The sequence below is a fragment of the Heliangelus exortis genome, chromosome 9 (genome assembly GCF_036169615.1).
Source record: "Heliangelus exortis chromosome 9, bHelExo1.hap1, whole genome shotgun sequence".
In the NCBI taxonomy this organism is placed as follows: Eukaryota; Metazoa; Chordata; class Aves; order Apodiformes; family Trochilidae; genus Heliangelus; species Heliangelus exortis.
The window spans coordinates 17,775,917-17,793,570 of record NC_092430.1 but is presented as its reverse complement, the minus strand read 5'-3'; the positions used below and the strand labels follow the sequence as shown (position 1 = coordinate 17,793,570).

Genomic DNA, 17,654 nt, shown 5'->3' with positions numbered 1-17,654 from the left:
TGTTTCCTCTCAGAGGATCCCAGAGTATCTCTGTTGCATTACTGCTTCTTTCCCACCCCTTATATTGCTGTGATATAAAAGGATTAACGTCACTGGGTTTCTTACATCCCAGAGAAACTTCAAACTTCCTGAAGCATGGGCCAAGGAGCAGCCATGCTCCATCGGCTATAATTGGGTTCAGGTTAGAGTTCACCTGCTCTGAATGTACCTTTTTTAAAGCTTTTTTACTTTGTTGCAATTTAACAACAGTCTTTTCAAAGTATTTATTGACAAGTGTGTGCTGAGATGTACAGATATTAATGCCAGTATAGTCTTTACACCACAACTTGAAGCTATGTGAAGGAACGTGCAAGCAATCCTTAATTTTACTCCTATTCACAAGTGGAAAAATAGGCAGGGACAACAAAGAACAAATTTAATTTTCTTTCTTAAATCCTGCCAGTTTGAATAATCTTTTGCTGTGTTTCCTGATGTGGCTATTCACATTCTTTTGTGAATTCAGACTGGCTGTTAGCAGCCTCCAAATAAAACACGGTTATATGGAGATTTACCTTGGCCCTGTTCTTGCTTGGCGACATGAGACATAGAGCAGCCAACTGGTTCAGCTCATGCTACATGTTCTCTTCCAGCAACTGCTTCCTGTACAAGCCCAGTGCTGTCCAAATTAATGGGATTGTTGCTTTAGCTCAAGATGTAGGAGATTTAGTTCTGGTGTTTGTGTCAGCGATCAATGAAGTCAGGAAACTGCCTTTAAAGAGCATTCAAAAGCCCTTTTATTCTGAAAGAATCAAATCCAGGCTTCTGTTAAACGCAGTAAAGGCTGCCATCATTAAAACATTGAGGCTGCAAGTTTGGCCACAAAAATGTTGCAGTAATGTGGTTGGTATTCAGTCCTTTCTGTCAGTGTTGCCAAGTCTGGCCTTTATTTATTTTTTTATTTATTAAATTTCACAAGTCTCCTGTCTTTCACACATTCCATAAAGCCTCAGTGTTTACAGGCATCTTACTCATCTGAGAATCTCAGCTTCCATTTTTTAAAGATCTGCTGCTAGCCCTTGTGGACAGAGAGGAAGCAAGAAGGTGTGATAAGGCTGATCCTCACAGGCAAAACCAGAAGGCTTATAAAACCCCACATTCAAAAATTCAGATCATGATTTTTTAAGAGGATCTCATGGACCTGGACTCCCATTTATGCGTCTCAAGTGCCTGCTGTAAACTGTACTAATGATTGCCCGGGTCAGGCCATGATTTGAGTGCAGAGGTGCTGTTACATAGAGAGCCAGAGAGCACTGCAGCACTCAGATGGGTTGGGGGAGGAATCCTCTTTCCATTTATTATACTCCCATTTTAACTTCATGGCCAGAGCGTTGCCCTGTGCACCCTGTTTACTGCATGTTTCATAAAGGCCAGAGGACTCATCCTGTTGCTCTGAAACTGCTTAGCCCATCTTTGGCTGGATTTACTGCACAGGAAGAACAAATGGTTGCTTAGGAAAGCACTGTATTTAATGAGAGAGCTGGGATGGACGTTTTTCAAACAAACAAATAAAACCCAGCAACTCTCAGTTTAGCACTGACTTTGCTTTTTTGTTTGTTGCATCACCCCATTGCCTTCTCTACCCCTCTATTTTTAAAAGTTATTTCTTTGTTATAGCATTTCACAAGCCATGGCCTGGTTACTGGAATTCCTGAAGGAATGCACAGCATAATGAATACTGCATGATCACCTCGTGCAAAGCTGTATCAAAACTGATGATGGCTGTTTCCCAATCTTCCCTACTTTGCTGATTTTTAAAATTATTATTGTTAGGAGAACTTTCTTTAGCTTCTCCTCTCAGCGGCTACCCTGAGAGAGGAAGCACAACCTATCTCCACCCAGCAACAAAAACGCAACAGTTTTGGAGCATTTCCCATTTGCATGATGTTTCTGTACAACACAAACGGGCTGGTATCTTCTTCCCCATGCTTTGGGCAGAGGAACGGGGGTACAGAGATGGTACACGAGCAGCAAAAGACAGCACACAGCAGAAGGAACCCCGTTGGGCTGGACAGCCCTGCCTGCCACTCTGGTTGGAGGAGCAGTTTGTTCAGGCTGCTGAAGCCAAGGCAACAACAGTATTTTTCAGTTTGGGATTTTTATAGAAACACACCCACATACCAAACTATTAACTAATCATAGAATCAGATAATGGTTTGGATTGGAAGGGACCTTACAGATCATCTAGTTCTAATCCCTGCACATGGGCAGGAACACCTCCATCTAGATCAGGTGGTGATCAAAACCCCATCCAACCTGGCCTTTAACGCTTTCAGGGACAGAGCATCACAGCTTTTCTGGGCAACCTCTTTCAGTGTCTCGCCACCCTCATAGTAAATAATTTCGCCCTAATACCTAATGTAAGGCTAACCTCCTTGAGTTTGAAATGTGTGTCCTATCACTACACGCCCGCGTCAAAAGTCCCTTTCCAGAAGTCAGGCTGTTTTTTAAATTCCTCACGGCTGGTGTGCAGCTGGGGTAAAGGCAGCCCGCAGGCTCCCTCATGCCGGGAAGGGTGACCCTGAGCCGGGGCGGGGCGAAGCCGCTGCCCAGCAACCACGGCGCCAGTGGGACCCGTTCCGCCTTTGCGCCCTCCCGGCAAACCCACAGCGGACGCCTTACCCCGGCCTCCCGGAAGAGAAGGGCCGGAGGGGCAGGCCCTGCCCCCGGTCGCCGCCAGCCCCGCTCCCCGGCCAGACGCAGGCGCAGTCCCGCTGCCCCCGCCCGGTCGCGGGGCTGACGCGGCGGCGCCGGCGCAGAACGATCGGGCCCGGCGTGCGGAGGGGGCGGAGCGCGGCCCTGGCGGCGGCCGGGGGGGAGTCGGGCGGCGCCGGTGGGCAGAGGTGAGGCGGGGAGTGGAGGGCCCGAGCAGCGGCGGGCGGAGGCCCCGGCCGGCCATGTGCTCTCCCCGCGGGTGTGGGGCAGCGCGGCCTGGCCAGCGGCCGCCGGGGCCCCCGCTGCCGGGAGGCTCCGGCTGGGGTCCCCTCGTGCCGGCCGGGGGAGCAGGAGGCGGTGCCCGCCCGCAGCTCCCTGCGGCAGCGCTCAGCCTTCACTCGCCCGGGTTCGTCCCGTCCCCGGTGGCGGGAGAGCGGCCGCCCGTCCTTGTCAGTGGTGTCAGCGCGGAGCCGCGGGCGGGCGGAGGCCGCGGGAGCCGCTGGTCGCAGTGCTGCCTCTCGGCCCTCCCTGCCCTCCGGCCTCCTGCCCACTCTGTGGGCGCTGGCGACCGGTGTTGGTGCTCGGTTCCCGGCCTTGGCACAAGGCTTTGACCGGGCTAGCGGGCATAGCAAGTCTGGGGAAAAATTGGAGCAGTGCGGAGGCTTCCAGTGCCAGCCCCTCCTTGGGACACGGGTAGATTTTCCATAATTACAGGTCTGGGAGAATTAAGGCCTTGATGGACCGGGGCACCTGTAGAAAGGGATTTTCAGTTGCAAGACTGTTATAGGGCTCTTAACCACCATTCTTTGCCTCTTGAGTCGTCTCTGCTGTGTAAGGAGAGGGCTTTATCTCCTCCAATGCTGCTTCCTCCTCCCCCTCTCTCCCCCTCCCAAACCCTTCCCAACTGGTCTGGGCTGGTCGGGCAGAGGCTTGGAATTCAGCAGGGGCGGCTGTCACCCGTGAGGTGCCAAGCTGTGGGGCAGGAGCAGCAGAGCTGTGTTCCCCAGCTGAGGACTGGATTGAACTAACACACTCTTCCTAAAACCATCTCCAGACTAAGGTTGTTCCAGCCCAGGTGGTTGCCTCACGTTTGCTTATCTGTGTGTGTATCACTAACACAAATAGGGAAATAATTTTTCAAAGCTTCAGGAATACATGTTTAATACTTGTGGAAGTAATGCTGTGTCTTAAGGAAAGCCTTTAGGAAACATCGGAGGGAACCCTTGGTCCCAGATGTGTGCAAGGACCTTCACTGAAATTTCAGTTTCTGTTCCCTTCATGGTGTTTGGACAGCAAAGTCTGATAGACTTTGCTTCAGCTACTTCCATGCTTCTGCATTGCTGAGATATTCAGCAAAGAAGGAACAAAGCTTGAGTGATACTTCATTAAAATCAGTCTAAAGCCTGAAGATTAGAAATTATTTATGTCCTTATGCCTTACTTGTACAAAAGTAACCTTGGGCTCTTTAATCTAGGATTTTTTCTGTTTCGTCGTTGATTTGTGACAGCATTTTTTTTTAAATGCTGTTTTATCTGCTATGCATATCTCCACTAATCTAGTTTAGCCTAAAGGAGGATGTAAATCATAATAGTGAGTAAATTATAATCACCTTGCCAGAAATAAATTTAGCAGGTGTGTAGCCAACTGGGTGAGACTGTGAGTTAGTTCCTGGAAGCTCTAGTCAGAAAAGGGAAGAGACTAAAGTAAGTTTAAACTTTGCTATGTGATAACTGAGGTCGTCAGCTGTGTGCCCTTCTCTGTTCCCATGAATTGGTCACTTTGGACTCTGACCATTTCTCTGTGGTCTTGTGTTTATACATTATGGGGTGTTAAAAGTGCCTTTCCCCAGGGCTTGTTACACCTCTGGGACAAGATACTTGGTTACCAGTTCACAGAACTGTGCTGGGTAGGTCAGAAAAATCAGCGAAGAGGAGATGGTTCCCAGTGCTGCCAACCTTCCTTATTTCTGCATGTGCTAATTGAATCATTTCAGACTTCCTGACCTTATCAGCTTAGTTCTGGCCACGCGGTGGTTTGAAGAGAGACACCCTTCCCCAGCTTCCTCTCTCGCTTTCCAATTTTGGATGGCAGCTGGGGGAGGGAGAGTATCTTGCACAGTGTATCTCAGCTAGCTAACCTCAGGCTTGTTTTCTCTTTCCGGCTTATCTTCTGTCCTTGAGAGGTTGGACTCGCTGGGTGTGGCAAGAACCACTGCCTCCCATGGGGGCAGGAGGTGCTTGAATTACTCCTGGCCACAAAAGACCATCCATGCTCCCAAGGCTATTTGCTTTATTTACATTACTGATTCTCTTCAAAACAAGCTGCTTTTATATTTTGAATAGCGCTATTACAATACAGGCAGTCTGAAGGGAAAAAAAGAAAATAAAAGAAACCTAGGAGTTGGCAAGTGAGTTGTATTTGAATTCCTCACCAGCTGCGTGTGTCTCTGGATCTGCTGGCTGGTGGGCTGCAGCCATGGATAGCTTGTGGTGATCTAAGTATGAGGTGGCTGTGCTGCTGCAGTGCTTTGGGTTTGTTCTGCATGTGCGTGGAGAGAAGGTTTCTGTGGTCTGATGCTTCAGGTGTCAACTGAAACCATTTGGCTAGAACCCTGTCAGCAGCGTTGGCTTGGACTGCCTTTCCCTTTTCTATGCTTTTCAGTTACAAAAAATTAATAGGACTGCCAAGTATTAATTAGTGGTTAGACTATAATAGGCTTAGAGTTGGTGAAAGATGTGAAAGTGTAGTTCCTTTTCCAGTACTTAATTTCACTGAAGGTAGCAAAAGCTGCAGCCATGTAACTGCAGATGGACCGAGCTGCTAATTGCTTTATGGAAAATGTAGCATGTATCTGCACTGACTTTTTTGATCAGTAGAGGATCAAGGGCCTCACATTCCTCTATTCCTCTTGTGTAGGTGTTCAGTGAATTTCAGGCCAGTTTTATGTCAAGTTGACACAAAGTCATGCTTGCTTGTAACTTAGCCCAGAGCGCTCGGGATAAGCCTTTATTCTAAAAACTGAGTGGCTTCCAAATATGTTTTTAGACGCTTAAGAGTCCAAAGAAAATTTATAACCTGAACCTGCCATCATTGCAGAGCAGTTTGAGGTTGCCTCTGTCCAGTGCAAAAGAGATTGTGATTTTTAGTATTTAATAAGATGGTATGTCAAGCACAGCTGAAGGGTGAGGATGAGTGACAGTAAATTCCTCTCGCTTGTAGTCTTTGGGAGGTGTAGATCTTGGGCTTTCCTGGGTTTAAGAGTTTGTTGGTGTAGCCTTGGCAGCATCCCTGTGCAGTTGAGGTGTGGCTTGTACCAGCCAAAAGACTCTTACTGGTGCAGGTTCTTCAACTTCAGAGGTTTTTAATCTGTGCCCATGTATGTGGCAAATACGTGACTTTCTCTCCAGGTTCTCAAACCTTGGGTGGTGCTTCCGTTGATCACTTCAGTTAATTTTCTAGAAGTGCGTTTTTAACCTGTCCTTTTGCTTTGCTGATTTTTGTTGCTGAGTAAAACCAGCAGTACTCTGGTGGAAAAAAAGTTCTTCGAGAAGCACCTTTAATTAAATATTTGCGTATGGATTATCTTTTGTCACTCAAAGTAATACTGCTATTGGAAAAGTGAACTATTTCAGCTCCTAGGACTAGGATTAACTGCTCCTTGGAGGCCTTTGCTTCAAAGGAATCCAGACTCAAAATCGATGCTGTCTGAAAAGGGAGAGGGGAGGGCAGAAAATGTTTTCTTGGATTAAATGACTCAGATTTTTTTTTTTCCTGTTTTAAGGAGAAACTTACTGGAGCAGAAAAAAAGTTCCAATGTGTAGAATTTGGTATCACAAACATTACCTGTTTTTTAATTCTGTAAGTTGCACTATGAAGCATTTTTAAATGACATAAGTTGAAAATGAAGCAGAAGAGGTAAGCAGAACAGCTTTCCCAAAACATTCCTTTGTTGCAATTTAAGAAGCTGGATTTCATGACACTGGGGCAGAAGGACTGATTTCAGTTTCTGTTGCAATTGGTTGCATTGAAACTGTGGCACCACCCTTGTCTCTCAGTTCAGGTTTGCCGCAGGTTTTTTTGTTGTTGTCAGGAACTTATCTTTGCTAGAATCTAGTTCAGTGATTTTTCTCACTGTGATCAGTAGCTCAGTCTGCTCTGGGTGAAACAATGGCAGCTGTAGGCACTCCTGCTCCTGGGTAATTCCCCAGCATGGCAGGTCCTGCTGCCAGGGCTGAACAGTGCCTTCAGAGGAGATGCTTCTGGACTTCTGTATGAGAGTGAGGAGAAAAGCAATGACTCCAGATTGTTCAGGAGAGCTCTCAGAAACTGAGAGGTATATTGCACAGTTACATTGGGGTGAATGCATGTGTTTCTGGGACCCTCAGAAGCAGTGAAATCTTTGCTATGCTGTGCTCTTTCCAGAACTGGCTGTGTTGGCAGGAGCCCCTTGTATACGTGGCTCTTGAGAACACTGTGATTTTTCTGGATTTATTTTACCTGGATGGAAGTTTGGCTGGAATAAGTAGTCTCAGCAAGACTGGTTTGGCTGATGTTTACTGGGACCATTCAAGAAAAGTTTGTAGATAGTATACATAATAAGCCAGATCTGTAGTCTGTAGTGTAAAAGCAGGCATAGACTGGATCTAGTGTAGAGGGGTAGGCATGTGCTAGAAGACCAAGGATGAGAAAACTGGCATGAGGAGATACTATGTCCTGATTTTTATGATAATCAAGTTGAGTGGTGAGTAACAGGGTTGCTAAAGAGCTAGACCCTGTTGCAGTGCTTGTACTGTTAAGCTGTGCTGTCTTGCACATCTCTGTCACTGGAGGTATCCACATTACATTGCAGGTAGTAAACTCTGGGCTGTTTTCTGTATGGTAAGAATACCTTAGCTGAATGTTAAATTATGTTCTTCATTCGTTCTTTATGCATTTCTACTCCCATCTTACCCCATCCACACAGACAAAAAAAAAATAAATGCAGAGCTTCTTAAGTCTGGCATCAAATGTTTTTGCAAGCAATTATTTGCATTTGCCTCTAAAGACAAATTTTTAATCTATTGCCATTCTTTTGGGTCTTATTTTCAGCTAGATGCTGCTAACTCGTAATGCTTGGGACAGGTGTGCTAAGAGAAAATTCCTTACAGTAGCCTGTAAGTCAGAATCAGTTGATTAAAGGAAGGCGAGAAAGTCTATTTCTGAACTTGAGAACAATACAAACTGTTGTAAAATACAGGGCATGATGTACTTGTTGAGACTGGGGTAATTTGTGTGAAACGTGTTGTGTGTGTGTCTGATGTCTTCTTGTGTTTCTGGATTCTTCTACCTTTGAATTATTTTTTTAGTTATGTAGTGATGATTAATAGATATTACTATGCAGGCTTTAACACTTGTCTAGAGTGAGATATATCTAGAGTGAGATATATCCTTTGAGATGCATTTTTTTTACTGGGTAAAAAGATTTTAAAGATGATTAACTGGTGTCCTGCATTCATACTGCTTTGTGAATGCAAAGATAAACACTGATAGTAGAAGCTGATGGTGGTGTTTATGTGTGGAGTGAATTGTTGCTGTAAATATAGAGGAACCACTTCACAGAGCAAGCTGTGTCATTCTTTATGTAGTCAGAGCATCAGAATTTCTGTGGCAGTATGTGCATTGCTGTTCCTTTAAGGCAAAAATCTGTGTGAGCATGTGAAGTGTCTTCAGAGTGCTTGCTAATCTTCAGAGTGCCTGCTAACTTCTGTTGCACAAGAATAAGATGTGTACAATGCTGATGGAGTGAGATACCTGCACACACTTGTTGACTAACTTGGACTTCAAAGTTTTGTTTTTCAAAAGCCTTTTGAGGCAAGATAGTTAACCGTGTTTGCTAACAGGGGTATTGAGGGAGATTTAACCTCAGGCTAGAGAGTCAGAAATTGCATATTGGGAGTGTGGGCTGGGTGGGGATTAGCTGCCTGTTTATTGCTTTACCTCAAGGGGAGATAAATAAGAAGAGCCTGGTCATGCACTGAGCCATTGTGACTATTGCTTCTTTTTGTTTTGGTGGTGGTGAGAATGTCCCAGGGAACATGGGATTGTGTTTGGAGGATGGGTGGGATTCTAGATAGGCATGTTGCCTGAGGAATGTGCCTTAGTGTTTTGCTATTATGTTGTAGTCCAGATAACTCTGAATTAATTTCCCTTATTCTTTCAGCTGGTTTTCAAGATCATAATGCAGCAGGAAAATGAAAAACCATAGAAGACGTTTGCTTTGGAAAAGAAGTCGGTTGCTGGCCCAGTGTAAAAAATGGACCTCTGGATTTGGGGACCTTGGGAAATACTGCTTCCAAAAGCAATTTTTCCTAGCTAAGAAGAAAAGACAGAGTGCACAGCTAATTGTGAGCTTAAATCACAGTAAACTGTACAGAAGACTGCAGTGCAGAAGGAAGCCACTTGAGCTCCAAAGCAGGTGGGCTCCTGATGTGCCTCTAAATGCAGAAACTTATCAAAAACCTTCTGTTGAACAATACAGCTTTCCTCACAAAGCTACAGAGAGCAAAAAGATCCTGTCCCTGTCACAAAGCTGAAAGTGCATCTGGGAAGCAGTAAGAAAACTCAACAATGAATCCTTTCAGAGTGGACGTCCCTTGAATGAAGAATTTGAAACTGTTACTGTTCTTAACAGCATCTCTGGCAATATCCATTATGTCTGATGTGGTTCGCCTTATGGTGCTGTCTTACCTGTAAAGAAAAAGGGTTTTGTATATAGTGGGGAAAAGAGCAATAATAATGAGGGCAACACAGTCCTAGTAGTTTTAAACAACTATAAAAGGAAATGCTGTTGCAAAGGGAGTGGAATGGAACTTGTGGCCCCTTGACAACTATAAAGCGGTCCAAATTTAACCATCATACTGTAAAAAAGAGATCTTTATTTATGATGCATAAGAAACTTTCTATGGTTAGGTTTCGGTATAGAATTATAAAATCCCCAGAATTTCGATCAAGAGGCAAAACCTTCAAATTGGGAAAAATCAAGCGAAGGTGGGTGAAGAAAGTTACGAGGGACCATCAAGAGACTCTCCAAGATTTTGAAAGTGGATTGTGTAACTGGCTTTCCTACTGGAAATCTAAAAGTAACCGTCTTTTGAACCAGTGCAGCTTATCAGATATGAACAATAATACACCCAAATCTGTAGGTGAGGAGAATGAAACATGTGCATCTGAGATCTGCCATTCACGGGACACACTGCTGTGTGCTGAGACATCTTCTAAGGAGCCAGAATCCAGAGGGCAGGATGGCAGTGCAGATGCTGTCCCACCAGAACTACATGCCAGAGCTTCTCCAGAGGCAGAGGCCTTGCATGAGGTGGAGACCAACGGGGCTGTGGCAGAGGATCATTGCTCTGATATTGTTGTCTCCGTGACAGGAAAAGAAATTGATGTTTCAAGTCAAGATGATGCAGAATCTAATGAAGTTATGGGTGTAGATGGAATGGTACTGTTGCAATCCTCCTTGCAGGATTCTGATGTCAATGATCATTTTGCAAACGGACCTTTATCCGTGGAGCTGGCACAAAATGAGGACAGCTCTAGCCAAATGGAAGTAGAGGGCTCCTTAAACCTGGACATTTTTAGTGCAAAGTTACTAGATCACCCCTATTGTAAAAGTCCTCTTGAGGAGCCTTCACCAGAAAGCACAGGACTAAAATCAGGAACTCGGAAGGGAGGCAAAAGGAACAGTCAGAAACCTTCCCGGGTGGCTGATGAGCAGTTGGCAACGTGGCTTTGTGGTATACCTTTTACATCTCTTAGGGCTTTCAGGAGTTCCTGAAAACTGCTGGATGTATCATGGAGTTTACATTTTGCATTAATTCCTTTATTAAAATGGTTTCTTACTATGAATTGTAAAGGCTGCTTAGCATAACACTTGATGAAATGAGGCTGCCAAGTGGAGAGCTGCATGAAGGAAAGACAAATCAATGTTCAGCTAACAAGCCATTTTGAGGGATAGTTGAATGATGCCTCTGTTTCTGTTTTAGAGAAAACGATGTTGTTTAATTGGAATCTTACTGGAAAATGGTGGATAGACATTTTAAATGTCTTTTTTAAAATGTCTTTTACCATGTGGTTTCAGAGGATGGTATGGGGTTAAAACTTCCAATATTTTAAATGGCTCACAATTACTACTCTTAACTTGATTTTTAAAAATCTTTAATGTTCTAATACTTCCTTGCAGTCATATCCTCTCTCCCCTTGCTCTTAGACTGAAACTGCCACTTAATTAGTTTCATACTTTAAAAGTCAAATTGTCTTCACTGACACTTGGTTTTCTCTAAGTTTGTTCATAAAATAGACTTGATGAACCTTACTATTTTTTAAAAATGCAAGACTAATCTTACCAAAGGTTCAGCAAAAAGGCTTTGGGTATTTTTTTTCACTCAGTGCTGAGCATGCAGTATTTGATAGTCTCTCTAAAGAGGAAGATGATAAAAATAGTAATTGGTGTCTTATTTATGTATAGCAGCATACTGTACTCATAGTAGGGAGCAGCAAACTAGCACGTTGTGCCACCTAGTACCAGAATCTAACATTCAGGTTTAGTGGTGTTCTGATAACTGAAGTCTTCCTTTGGAGAAATTTGCTTCATAGATTCTTACAACGTGAAGCTGATGTCAACTGATGTTAAAGGGGTTTTTTTTGAGGTTTGGCATGCTCTGATTTTTTTGCCCTCCTTTTTGTGCTTTGCATTTTGCTATAGGAAATCAATTGCAAAGCTGAAGGAGACACTGAACTCCAAAAAATTATTTAACGTTCCACATCTTTATTTGCAAGTTAGTGTGGGATGTGTTTCTTTATGGCTGGCTTTACATGATCCAGCCAGGACCAGGTACTGTGAGAGAACTCAGGAGAAATGGTGGTACCACTGACCATTTCAACAGTGGAATTTTAGTTTGTCCAGTACAAAAAAGGATGTAGTCCTTCTGCAGCCATCAAGAACCAGGATTGTATCAGGGTGGTAATGGTTAAAATTTTGTGGTCTGGTAGGCAGTCATCTTCCTGTTTGTGGGAGGCCTGAAAAATGTTTAAAAAAAAAACCAAAACATAAAATGTACTTTCCCACATTTTTAAGAGAATACGTACCTAACTTTTGCATGACAGTTGCTGATTTTTTCAGAACAGAGGGTTCCTGTCTGAGTTTTGAAGCAAAGTATACACTACATACACATTCATATGGATAATATAGCACTTACAACTTTTCTCAGCTAAAAAGCTGTTTAAAATAATTTTAATTTCAGTATAACTGTGTACAGGAATAGTTGTCTGTGTAGGAGTATTGTTAATTAACTGTACTGTAAAAAATACTGCTAAGAGAAAGAGTTCCTGGGGTGGATACATGAAAAAGAGGTAAGTGTTAGGGATACTTTCTTGAATTTCTCTGCAGCAGCTGAACTGGGATGTTAGTAGGCTGTAATATTTAGTGCATTCTGATGCCCTGTTAGGTATCAAGCAGAGCTCCATGATACATCCTGAATGGTATGGGTGTGTAATCCTGCACCAGGTCTGAGCTTTGTATTTTTCACCTTGAGGTTATAGTCGAGGTATAGGTGTCTTGGAGCTCTAGTACTCTTAGCTGTAACTGCAGGAAAAAACCTTCCCATGTGTATAAGAATAAACAGCTTTTAAAAATTGCATATATTAGAAAAAGGTACACTTGAGTCCCATGCATCACCTATCTGCAATACTAACTAACCAGAGTGAGAAATACCCTTCTTGTCACAGTCTACTAAGTTTTAAGAGAGAAAAATTGTTAGGCAAGTGAGTGGCAGAGTTATGAGGAAGGTTATCATCCCATGAAGAATACTTTCTTGTCTGATCTCTCTCATCAATCCCTCTTCCTTCTGTTGCACATCCAGGTGTTGTTCTTGTTCAATCTTCACTCCTTTTCTATTCTCTTTATGTTTTGTTCTTGGTCTCCTTTCTTTACTATTTTTCCTCTGTTCTTCTGGCACTTTTTTCTATCAGATATTTGTCTCATCTTGCTTCATCCTATCCTGATCTTTAAGTGTTTCCAGGACATACTGGCAAGGCTTTAGTAAGCAGAAAGCTAAGCATATACTGCACTGTCTAGCAATACTGTCTGCCTTCGTTCCCAAGCTTGAGAAGAGTTGGGCAGTTTGGGTTATTGCAATTTCCCTGCTCTCTGATCTTAGATCCAGCTTTCTGTACACAGAACACATGTTTTCAGCTGCATTTGAAAATTGATTTTCAGGAAGCTGAACAACTTGGTCTTTTTCTCTTATTCACTAGCAAGTGTTGAAATCCTGTTTTCCATTCTCTTTCATTCTCAAAGTGGTTTTGGATGCTTGGGTGGGATTTATGTCTCCAGTGTTCCAGTCTTGTGTCTGAGGAAAAAAAAAACACCACAAACCTGTTTCCTAGTTTTTTTTTATTCCTGCAGCATTCATCTCTTTATTATTTCCTAGTTAATATCTTTTGTTTGTGGTGTTACAATTGCTCAGTGCTTTCCCAGGCCATGGTAGACTGACATGGCTGGCTGTGTCACATTAAATGCCATCCCTAGGGTACAAGGGTAAATGAGTTCAACTTGCTGAATGTCTGTTTGGTGTCTTCCATTTCCTATGTTTGGTGTCTTCCATTTCCTATGGTGGCAGCAGAGAAACTGAACAGTCTGATAACACTCTGCCAGCCAGGGCTGCTTCTATTTGGGGCTAATAATTTTGCATACTGTAAGAGCAAGATACAGTTCAGTGAAGGTTTCAGTGAGGATTGTTGCAGAATGTTGATGGCTTTCCATGCTGCAGTAAAATTATTTAAGATTATTTAACTGAAAGAGTCAGGAGGCATATTCTCATAGCATTAGTGTAATTTGATGCTGATTGTATATAGATGTGGCAAGAATGGTGTCTGATCTTTCCCTCTAAAGCTGAGTGATCAGATTCTTGGTTGTTGTTTTGTTGTTGTTTTGTTTGTCCTTTCTCCTACCCCTACTTTTGTTTAATGATGCCAGTTTGAGCTTAGTTTTGCTGTACACATACTTGCCAGGTGTGGTTGGTGCTGTGTGTTAGGTTGGTGCGGAGTGATCGCTTCTTGTACTTGGAAGAAATGACTGCCTTTTTGGACTAATGAAATTGGAGGTTATTTTACATGTTTGCACTTTAATTTTTCTGGTGTATTTAAAGGATTCCTAGATGAAGTTATGAAGAAATATGGCAGTTTAGTTCCACTTTGTGAAAAAGATGTCATGGGAAGATTAAAAGAAGTCTTTAATGAAGATTTCTCACACAGGTGTGTAGCAGTATAAAATTCTAGACTTTCTAAACGACAAATTCCTTGCATTGCTACTGCATGCTCCACATCTAACACCTAACAGAAGTCCATTTGATATGACCTTGACTTTTTTTTTTTCCCTCTACCTTTTCATTCCTCTTTTAGAAAGCCTTTTATCACCAGGGAAATCATGAAGTATCGGGAAAAACATCCAAAAACTTCCACTTGCAATTTCCGGGTCTTCTATAATAAGCACATGCTAGATATGGATGATTTAGCTACGCTGGAAGGCCAGAACTGGCTGAATGACCAGGTCAGAAATGCTTGGTGTTTGTTCTTCCTTACCCCTTTTTAGCTCCTTTATATTAGGATTTCAGTTGTTAACCTTCTGCTGTATTGGTGGGTTATCCTTACTTTACAGTTGAGAACTTAAAGAAGTGGTGAGCAACTTTTACAATGGCAGGTGCAATAATAATGGTTACATGTCTGGAAATAGGAGGTGTCACAACTAAACTGTTTCCTTCTGAAGAAATGATGTTGCACTATTCTGAGAAAATAGTGGTTACCCGTACAGGTCTTAGCATCTCCCCCCATCCCCAAGCTTGAGCAGATTTCAAGAACAGCAGAGTGAAGAAGCAGACTGTGGCCCACAGCCAAAAAAGCAAGAAAGCTCTAATGCCCAGGGCATGCACCAATAGAGCTAAATTGAATTAAACTGCTTTTCAAATTGAGGCAGACTTTGAGCACACAGTTACAGTCTCTCTCTGGACTGACCACTATTAGTTCTGGAGTGCTTGTCCTTCAGACTACAACAAAATTTTACTATTATTGCTCAGCTTCTTACTTCTGTTTTTAGTGTGAAGGGTCCTGTGTTTGATGCAAAGTTATGAATTTGGATTTAACAAAAGTATGTTGTTAATATTCAAATATTTACTTACTCTTACAGATAATTAACATGTATGGTGAACTTATAATGGATGCAGTCCCTGAAAAGGTGAGGGGTTTTGTTATTATACAGATGTACATAATGACAGATTGAGAGAGAAGAGTTAAACATTAAATATTTCAGATACAGAATTGAGATTTAGCTCAGTGATGTTCTGAGTGGTTCTCTTATAACATGTTGCTGTCTGCTGCTCAAATTTTCTTCCTTTCCTGTGCTAAAATACAGTTTTCAGTGCTATTGCTCTTGTTGCAGAACTTACTGGGTTAGCTCTGCAGGTTGTCCCTGTGATAGCCTGATATTACTGATGTGCCTGTAGAAGACAGGTGCCTTGGTTTCACCCATCCCACTCTCCTCTTTCCCCAAAGTGGTTTCTGTCTCCAGCTTATCTGCTTCTTACGTGCTTTAGCCATACTCACCAAGTCTTGTGTCTCAGCTGAAATATCTGATGAAGATGGATTTCTGCTGAGATGACACACCATGAATGGTAGCACCTGAACCATGCACTTGTGCTGCTTGCACTCGTCCATCTGCCCACCCTGCAGCTTTGGGGCTGTAACTCAGCTCAAACTGCATCCCCCCATGCCTGGGGGATGTGAATCAATGCAGAGCTGCCTCAGCTCTGGTTCCTCAGAGGTATTGACTCTGCAGGACCCTCTTTGGTTTGCTTTGCACCAACAGAATTCTTACTGTTTTTCAACCACACTAACTGCATGAAAAAAATAAAGGGAATATAAAAATAATCAAGAAACACTCCCCCTTCTGTGACTAAATTTGCAGCAGTGGCAATTATAAAAAGCCATCTGTTTACTAGTTGAGCCGAACAATTTTCAGGTGAAACCACAAAGGAAGAACCAAACAAAGCCATTTTCAGATGAGCTCTGCAGAACATAACTCTTAATCTTCAAGCACAGAAGAGCGAGCGGTGTTGCTTTGATTGGTGGTGATGGTGATTCTTCATTAGTATTCTCTGTACTTCCTGAGTGTGTGCTAGGGTTCTGGTATTGGAGATTGTATCTGTTTGCTTGTGTCTGCTTTTTCTTCATAGTGCATAATTGAAGTACTCATGGGAGATTTTGTGCTGGTATCTCAGAATGTGATTTTGAAGTCTGTTGGCATAGCTAATGGATGTTAGACTGTGTTTTCAGATGCCGAGTTTTCTAACTTTTTTTTTTCAAGTAATAAGCCTTCTACCACCTCTACACTGGCAAATTTATTAAAAACAGATGTTGCAGATTTCCACTTGTATTAATCTATTCCTGTAATTGCAAGAAGCTAAGCACAAGGAATAACAGTGTTAACTTTGAGCTAAATAATTTTTTTTTTAACATAAGCTTACATTTTTTTCCATAAATGTAGGTTTTTAACTGCAAAATGGATGTGATGTCACCTAAAAATGCTTATAAATAGCAGATTATTTGGAGCTGGTCATAGTTGTTGAATATAAATGACTGTGTTGTTAGATCTTGTAACTGTTTTGATCAATAGCTTAGTTTTTTTGAGTCTTGGAGTTTCCAGCAACTAAACCCAGAAGTTAGTCCCTTCTCCATCATACTTACTTTGCCAGTCTAGTGCTCCCTTCTGTAACCCCTGAGAAAACCAGCAAAATCTGTAACTCCTTGCTTTTTCTTCCAAGTCTGTCCCCAAGAAAAAATTAAATGTGATATACCTAGAGATACAAAAGGGTAAATATAAATGCTGCAGTGGCTTACATAATGTATTATAAGGAAATAAGCCCTGCTTTATTTGCTTGCTGAAGAACAGCAATAGTTTGGGCTTGGCAAAGCCTCTGTTTGTCCCTACTGGATTTCTTTTTCTAAACCTGCATTAAATACTGCGTTATTGCAAGCTGTTTTGTATAAATTATGCTGGGGGAAGGGAAGAGACTGTGTATGAGAATTTCTGTGCTCATTTCTCCTCTCTCTCTTTTCTAGGTTCATTTCTTTAACAGCTTTTTTCATAGACAGCTGGTAACCAAAGGATATAATGGGGTAAAACGATGGACTAAAAAGGTATCCTTTAACTGTCATCAGTGCTCTGGTTCCTTTGGGATGGTTTGAATCACTAACTTAAAACTGGGTTACAATGTGGTATCTGCAAAGGATGGGTTTTCAAAGGAGCTATACAAAGTGGGGAGTGGTTAATAAAACTAGTAAGGTGGCACTATTCAAGTTAATATGGTTATGTTGTGAAAATGCACTTGAATGGCTTCATTTTCAGTGGCAGTCTCTATCTTGTGTAAATGTTCATGCAAGCTGCTTATTTAGCTCCAAGAAATGTCTCTTTCTGCTCCTGGTAGTACCGGGTACGCTAATCTACAGAAGAGCAGACTTAATTCTCCTTCTTCCTTTTATCTTAAATTGCTGGGGTTTGATAAAATCCTAAGTAACACATACAGATACTAGAAAACAGAAATTAGAGACCCATAGTAATAAGCCAAACTGTTATTTACATGATAAGAACAGGATTCACCTCTTTCCAGAACTTGTGCCAGCTCATGGGCTGTAGTATTTTCTGAGGTAGCTAATACAAAGATCAGTGCTTTTTTTTTTTTTTCCTGTGGACATTTATCCTTTCTAATATGGGAGATGAGGCAAGACTAATCAAGGGCCATGTTTGAATGTATGATCTTTATGCAGAAGCACTTAAATAACCCACATCTGTGAAATGCTAGAGATGAGCTCATTATCCGAATACAAAATCTGTTCATATAATTTATTAAAATCTCTTTAAAGAGAGACTGAAT

The 17,654-nt window shown here is 42.4% G+C and overlaps 1 protein-coding gene across 9 annotated transcripts in view; it reads left to right on the top strand.

The window, feature by feature from the left end:
• SENP5 (SUMO specific peptidase 5) overlaps window positions 1–17,654 on the top strand; it is a 169,327-nt gene that overhangs the window by 43,293 nt on the left and 108,380 nt on the right. For 3 of the 9 annotated variants that reach the window (XM_071752557.1, XM_071752558.1, XM_071752563.1), the window contains exons 1-6: window positions 2,833–2,879; window positions 8,891–10,466; window positions 13,878–13,983; window positions 14,131–14,278; window positions 14,912–14,959; window positions 16,843–16,920. In XM_071752557.1, coding sequence (XP_071608658.1) covers window positions 9,512–10,466; window positions 13,878–13,983; window positions 14,131–14,278; window positions 14,912–14,959; window positions 16,843–16,920 — 1,335 coding nt within the window. In that variant the 5' untranslated portion in view covers window positions 2,833–2,879; window positions 8,891–9,511. Of the gene's footprint in view, window positions 1–2,737; window positions 2,880–6,477; window positions 6,550–8,890; window positions 10,467–13,877; window positions 13,984–14,130; window positions 14,279–14,911; window positions 14,960–16,842; window positions 16,921–17,654 lie in introns of those variants that run through there. The other 6 variants (XM_071752560.1, XM_071752559.1, XM_071752556.1 and 3 more) reach the window with 5 other exon arrangements.